The following is a 6,682-nucleotide window of genomic DNA, read 5'->3' as shown; positions in this document are numbered from 1 at the left end:
CAGGTGTTCTTGGTCCAGGGCCAGGCTGTGCCCGCTGGCCCTCCTTCTGCCACATCACGTCGGTCTCCTCCTCAACCACCACCTCCACCTCAGCCATTATGTCTTCCACCATCAGCACCGCCTCCTCTTCCAAGGCCGCCTCCTTGCTCTGTACTCCGGCCGTCCTCAACAGCAGAGCCTCCAGCCTGAACACGGTGCCGTCCTGTGTGCTCCCACAGATCCCGGCCTGCGCAGCCCAGCCCAACCTCCGCACCCCTAGGCTCTTGGGGACCGATCCCCCACAGACACCCTCCCTAAAAACCCACGGGCATCGCCCTGCTGAGAACCTAGTCCCACACCCACGTGGACCCAGGTTTCCTGAGGAGCTCCGCTGGACCCGCAGATCCTGCAATGGCCACAGGGCTCGGCTCCCCCGCAGGCTCAACTGTGCACAGGAGCTCAGGAGCCAGAGGCCCAGGCCCTGGGCCTGCAGAGCACCACCAGCAGGCACCGCAGCCACTGCAGCGGGTGCGGGAGCCTCTGGGTCGGCAAGGCATTGCAAAACACCGTGCGCGCAAGTCATCAATGGCCAACCCTGGCGGCCGGCCTCTGGTGTGCCCAGGGCATAGGACAAGAGGCCCTTTGGAATGCTCCTTGGACTGCAGCATCCTCAGGGAGGAAGCATGGTACGCAGAGCCTGTATTTGCCTCGACCTGCGATAGTGTGTGCCGGGGTTCTGGCCTCTACAACAGATCAATTTCACCTTAGCACAAGGAGGCGACTTTCCTCCCACGTGCCCGGCCCGACTCACTTCCCCTAGGCCGCCCCTGTCAACCTGGCCCCAGCAACCAGAGAGAGTTCTCTGGATCTGCAGTATTGCTTCCGTACCATCCAGCTGGCCTGCCTAACGAAGAGAGATGTTTCATGTGTTCATGACACATAGAGATTTTCATGGCTTGCCACACTCAGGATGTCAGGACACAGGGCTGCCGTGCCCACAATTCCAAATGCCACGCAGCCCGTCTGTCCCAGGATGCCGAGCTACCGGGCACAAGCTCCAAGGGCTTCTCGGAGGAGGTTTGGGGAGAGGAGTTGGCGTTAGGGGGAGTTGGAGATGCAGGCCCACCAGTGGCTGTGCCGCCCAGGGAGACGCCCACCGCCCTCCCATTCATTGGCCAGCATGGGAGGAAGGCGGTCGCAGCGCGGCTCCCTGCGCTCTTCCCGCGCAGTCCATTAGGGGGCGCCCGGGAGCCCCGCGCATGCGCACTGAGGGCCCGCTGACCCACTGGGTGCAATAAAGGCTGCGGCCGGGTTCGTGTGGCTCGGTTCGGGCAGCATAGGCCTTGCTCAGTGGGAGTGCGGAGGAGGGCACCGTCTTCAGGATGGAGGCTGTACAGGAGGGGGCGGCCGGGGTGGAGAGTGAGCAGGTGGCTTTGGGGGAGGAGGCGGTGCTGGTGTTGGATGACATAATGGCGGAGGTGGAGGTGGTGGCCCAGGAGGAGGGCCTCGTGGAGCCGCAGGAGGAGGCCCAGCGGGCACAGCCTGGCCCTGGGCCCATGACCCCAGAGTCTGCACTGGAGGAGCTGCTGGCCGTTCAGGTGGAGCTGGGGCCGGTTAATGCCCAAGCCAGGAAGGCCTTTTCTCGGCAGAGGGAAAAGATGGAGCGGAGGCGCAAGGCCCACCTAGACTGCAGAGGCGCGGTCATCCAGAGCGTCCCTGGCTTCTGGGCCAATGTTGTATCCTTCTCAGTGTTTCTTCTGCCTTTCTGGTGGAGAGGTGCTCTCGGGGAAGTGTAAGTAACTTATGGGCAGCTTGGCATCGATGTGACGCCACCTTTGGGGAACAAAGGTGAGTTGCCCCGGACAAATGTGGCTAGGGAAAACTGCAGCAGGCGTGGGTACTATTTTCCTGCGTGCGGCAGAGAAACCCTTGGTGATGCCGAGCAGCAGACGTTTGGGGCATGTTTTTGAAGAACAGAAGCGAGTTCAGACCAGAATAGGTTTTTGTGTGCATCAAGCTATTTTTAAGGCAGTGTGATTGCTCCCCCTTTCTAGTCCGATCTGGGACTGGGCGTCTTCGGCTATAAGCAGGTTCTGCCACTCCTCAGACACCAGCAAGTCTCTGCAAATCGCACCTCCGCATGTCAGTGCAGTCAGCCTCAGAATTATACACCCTCTGTGAAGCCAAGGGGCCTTATTTTAGGGGTAGGGGGAGGCGAAAGGAGGTCATACGTGGAAGCAGATCTGAGAAATCCCCTACCCCAGCCTCTGGGTGCTCTTAGGCCTTCTTCCCTGTTGCTCCTAGCTTCTCCTTCCACCGCATGTAAAGCCTCTTTGACCTAAATCAGATTGCAAACCACCCCCAGATGTCAGCCCTGATCACTGACCAAGATGAAGACATGCTGAGCTACATGATCAACTTGGAGGTGAGGACAGCAAGACTGAGGCTAGAGGGTTTAGTGGGGGAGGGTAAGGGAAATAATTGGTTCCTGTGAGCAACAGTTGGCACCTCACCCAAAAAGGTATTTAAACTTTCTCCACCTTGTCCTGACAGGTGGAAGAAGTGAAGCATCCCGTTCATCTCTGCAGGATCATGTTGTTCTTTCGGAGTAACCCCTACTTCCAGAATAAAGTGATTACCAAGGAATATCTGGTGAACATCACAGGTGACAGGTGGCTCCCAGGATGGGTAGTGGAAGGAAGATGGTGGGTGGATCATTGCCAACGTGATCCAGTCCCCTTCCCACAAAACTTTCTGTCTCTGTAGAATACAGGGCTTCTCATTCCACTCCAATTCAGTGGTATCCAGATTATGAAGTTGAGGCCTATCGCCGCAGACACCACAACAGCAGCCTTAACTTCTTCAACTGGTTTTCTGACCACAACTTCGCAGGATCTAATAGGATTGCTGAGGTGGGTCCTCACTGGGAAACATCAGCAATGACCCTGGTGTGTTCCCACCTGTTTGGGTCACCAGTCTGAGCCCTGATGAGGCGTTTGCCGATTGATTCCCCTGACAGATCCTATGTAAGGACCTGTGGCGCAATCCCCTGCCGTACTACAAGAGGATGAAGCCACCTGAAGAGGGAACAGAGATTTCAGGTGAGCCGTTCAGTTGGAACTGGAGCTGTTTGATGCCCACTATGAGGGGGTTGACACACCTGCCTATTCAGGGAGCCTGGACGCTCGTTTCAGAAATGTAGAAATTGAGGCTGCTTTCCTATATGTAGAAATTCCTTGAGAGGACGAGAGAGAGTGACAGAATCCAGGACATTCATGGCATTGGGCTGAAAAAGGCAGATTAGAGACTGCACTGCAAGGCAGGTTATAGCTGTGAGTCTTAAGCCCAGGGGAGCATAGTCCATTTCCAGAATCACTGAGAAGTGAAGCTGAAAATCATTCACTTCAATCTGTAGCCCTTGATTCCATGGCCGTCAACCCCAGCGGCAGTCATCCTACCTACTCCATGAGATTGGGCTCCCTGAATGTGCCTCCTGGTCATCCCTGTCCTAGACCGCAAAGGATTGTTTAGATTGATGGATTTCCTTGAGCTATTGCCGCATCAGATTTCTGTGTGCTTTTAGTGTACAATGCATCTTGTTAGCTGACTCCCCTCACAGAGAGTACTGGGAATGGGGCAGGTATTGCGGAGAACAGTTTGTAACCCATGGTAGGAGGAAGTTTAAGAGATCACAAATGGGGAAGGGATATCCTTTTCTCAGCGGGCCCTGCAATTAAAACATTTCAAAGTATGGCTGAGAGAAATGCGTTTTGACATGCGTTTGTGTTTCTCTAGGGGACTCCCAGATGTTGAGTTGACTGTGAGGGAGCATCGGACCTTACTTAAAACAGCAGAACTCCTAAAAAGTTACTACCGTATGCAGGATGTCAGTACTCAGCATGGTCTTATGCCCAGGAAGTAAAGGAAAAACCGACCCAGTCACAAAAAAATCAGACAGGAAAAGGGGGTAAACTTGGATTGTATGGAATGCCAAATAAATATTCTCAAGAATGTTTGACTGTGTGTGTGTGTGTTTGTTTCTGTGTGTGTGTGTACGTTTATCCCCTGGATTTGGGTGTCATATTGAATTGATCAATCAATATGCTTTATTTTCTTCATGGAACTGACCCGTCTGTGTTGGAGCTGGGCCTCTAAAATTGTGGAGTGAATGGGTGTGGAATGTGTTGGGATTCTTCCTACAGGACAGAGTTGGGGAGGTCAAAGCAAAAGACAGCTTAGTTGGAAACTTACTTTGTCCTATGGAAGCAGAAGTAGTTCAAGGAAAGGGGTTAAGGTTTCCACAGCCCAGTTTGCTGGGACCTCTAAAATCCTTCATTTTGGGTATCATCATACACAATAGATAAGCACAGGATGATGGAAATCTTGAAGTTCCCTTTCTTGTTGAATTCACGTTCTTTTAAAGGTGAATGCATAATCCTTTTCTGGGACAATCAGCCCCTCAGAACTTCTCACACATCAACGTGAGAAGAAATGGGCAGGTAAGGTGTACGGAGGGACTGTGGGAAAGGTGACAGAGGCATGTGGGAAAGCATTCAGGATATGCTTTTTGGCGTAGATGACTAAGGGAAAACACAGACTGGCAGAAGTGCGGGGAAAGGGGTTGGATTTGTGGAATATAAGATTGCTGGGGAATCCACGCATGGACTGTCTTGTCACTTGATGACACAGGATATGGACGCTCTTGTTGATGTTTACATCTTTAGTTGGGTTAAGCTTTTCTCCACGATTGTATGTTAGGTGAGGAACCAGTAGTGTATGTAGCTACCAACATTACGAGTGCATTTTGTGCTCTTGCAAACTCTAGTGAGGCTCTATTCTCCCCAGTGATTGGCACTGCAGATTGTTTCTGGAGCCCAGGGCCCTCTGATTTTCTGTGGCCTTTTCAGCATACTTTGCCTAAGTTTAATAATGTAAAGAGCAGATAGTTGCACAGTATGTGTTGCAAGCCTCACACAGGAGGACAACACATACAGTTTTCATTCACGGGTGGGTGGCGGCTTCCCATGAACACCTGTGTCTATGCACAAGACGAGGGGTTGCCTGTGTCACTGATGGGTGAGGAGGATTTCAGTGTCGGCGGCAGAACTTTCTTCCCGGTTCCCAGAAAAAACAGTTCCAACATGAGCATCCATGTTGGCCACACACTAGTAGAGTGCTAACATTCCTGTCCCATATGTACTCTGGTCGGCACAGCTTCTGTGAGAAGAGCTATGTTGTTTCAGGGAGGAAGGTTTGACAGTCAAAGTTCATGAATCTGTTGTACTGCCTTCAATACGCATTCCACACCTCCTGCTCGGTATCAGCAGTTGAGCTTTGAAAATCTATAGCCCAGTTTTGCCCCTGCTCCTGGGCACACTGATAATACCATTGTTTTGGTATTATCAGAGATGGTGCTGAATTGTGCTGAATTGTACAGGCTGTCTAACGCTTCTTCCACTGAATATCCGTGCACATGGGCCACAAACGCTAAGGGTACTGATGGATTTGTATTCTGCCTCAGTAACTCTGAAACACCTCTGTTACATCTACTGTCAGGGTCTTTTTCATGTTTAAAGTACCAAGTGTGTGTTTGTAGTTTTTAGTGTGTTTGTAGTTGTGTATGTTTATTTCTCTGCATGGGTTTGTATCTTTCCTCTGACTCCACCTATGTCTCCCCATATTTTTCCACACTACCTGCGGTAATTTGTACATGCCTATCTCTACAACCATGCTAGAATTTGTATCTGTGTCTTTGAACATCTGTCACTCTCTCTCCCTTCCTTTCTTCCTTCCTTTCCTTTACACCCTTCCTTTCTTCTTTCCCTTCCTTCCCCACCACACTCTCTCCGTCTGTATCACCTACCTTTCTGTTCTCTATCTGAATTTAGTTTGTAATTCTGAATCTCTTGGCAGTGGCGTCAGACATCAGAATGTCTGGATGAAATTCCTCTTTGAAAGACTCTGAGCTGAAAGAGATGAGTTCTTTTTGTGAGCCATAATGAACGGTTTATTTCAGGCCAATCTAGCAATGACAGTGTTAAAAACAAATACTGAGCATTGCAGCAAAGCCAAAAGTCCCATGGATTCCACTCATCCCGCTCAGTGTATCGAAAAGGTGGAAAAGTGAAAAAGTGGGTATGCCTGTGGTCTCCCAAGCGGAAGGAGAACTTTCAAGTGATTGTGTCAGATGATTTTCCAGCAGGCAGCTATAGTTCGTAGATACATGCTGCGTAAACACAAGCACGATGATGAAACGTAGAAAATGTTCTTCTTCCTCCATTTCAGTTTTGTATTATCTTTTAACCAACATCATGCATACAGAATTTCTTCACGACATGTCATAATCTATTGTTTAATGAACTCATATCTGAATTATTCATTGTGTCAAAGAATGTCAAACAATCATGATTCGTTATGACCTGCTACAGATAAGTGATAGGAAATAAGAAAATGAGAGCATATAGAAAGGGCACATCGTGGTCTGGGAACTTCACCAAGAGGTTCAGGCTAGCTGAATGCATGTCAGGGATTCAGAAAAAGACACTTGCACTTGTTATTAAGGGCTTTGAATGGAAAAGGAGCACTCTTTTTACATTTATGTCTTTTAAGTCATTTGGGGAGTTTGGTGTATTATTACTTACAGTGTTCTCTCTGCCCTTTCTTATTGTTCTCCCCATCTGGCGCTGTTATTATGTGAAAGCTG

General features: G+C 50.3%; 1 protein-coding gene across 1 annotated transcript; it reads left to right on the top strand.

Moving 5' to 3' along the window:
- The first annotated feature begins 1,204 nt into the window (after positions 1–1,204).
- On the top strand, positions 1,205–3,995 carry LOC129025816 (testis-specific Y-encoded protein 3-like). The gene is made up of 6 exons (XM_054473381.2): positions 1,205–1,715; positions 2,327–2,404; positions 2,533–2,644; positions 2,746–2,891; positions 2,999–3,080; positions 3,775–3,995. The coding sequence occupies exons 1-6, from the start codon at positions 1,362–1,364 to the stop codon at positions 3,795–3,797; spliced, it is 795 nt and encodes a 264-aa protein (XP_054329356.1). The 5' UTR covers positions 1,205–1,361; the 3' UTR covers positions 3,798–3,995.
- The last annotated feature ends 2,687 nt before the right edge of the window (positions 3,996–6,682 follow it).

Source organism: Pongo pygmaeus, chromosome Y (assembly GCF_028885625.2).
Source record: "Pongo pygmaeus isolate AG05252 chromosome Y, NHGRI_mPonPyg2-v2.0_pri, whole genome shotgun sequence".
NCBI classification, from domain to species: Eukaryota; Metazoa; Chordata; class Mammalia; order Primates; family Hominidae; genus Pongo; species Pongo pygmaeus.
The sequence above is the reverse complement of the archived record's forward strand: the minus strand, read 5'-3'. Positions and strand labels throughout refer to the sequence as shown.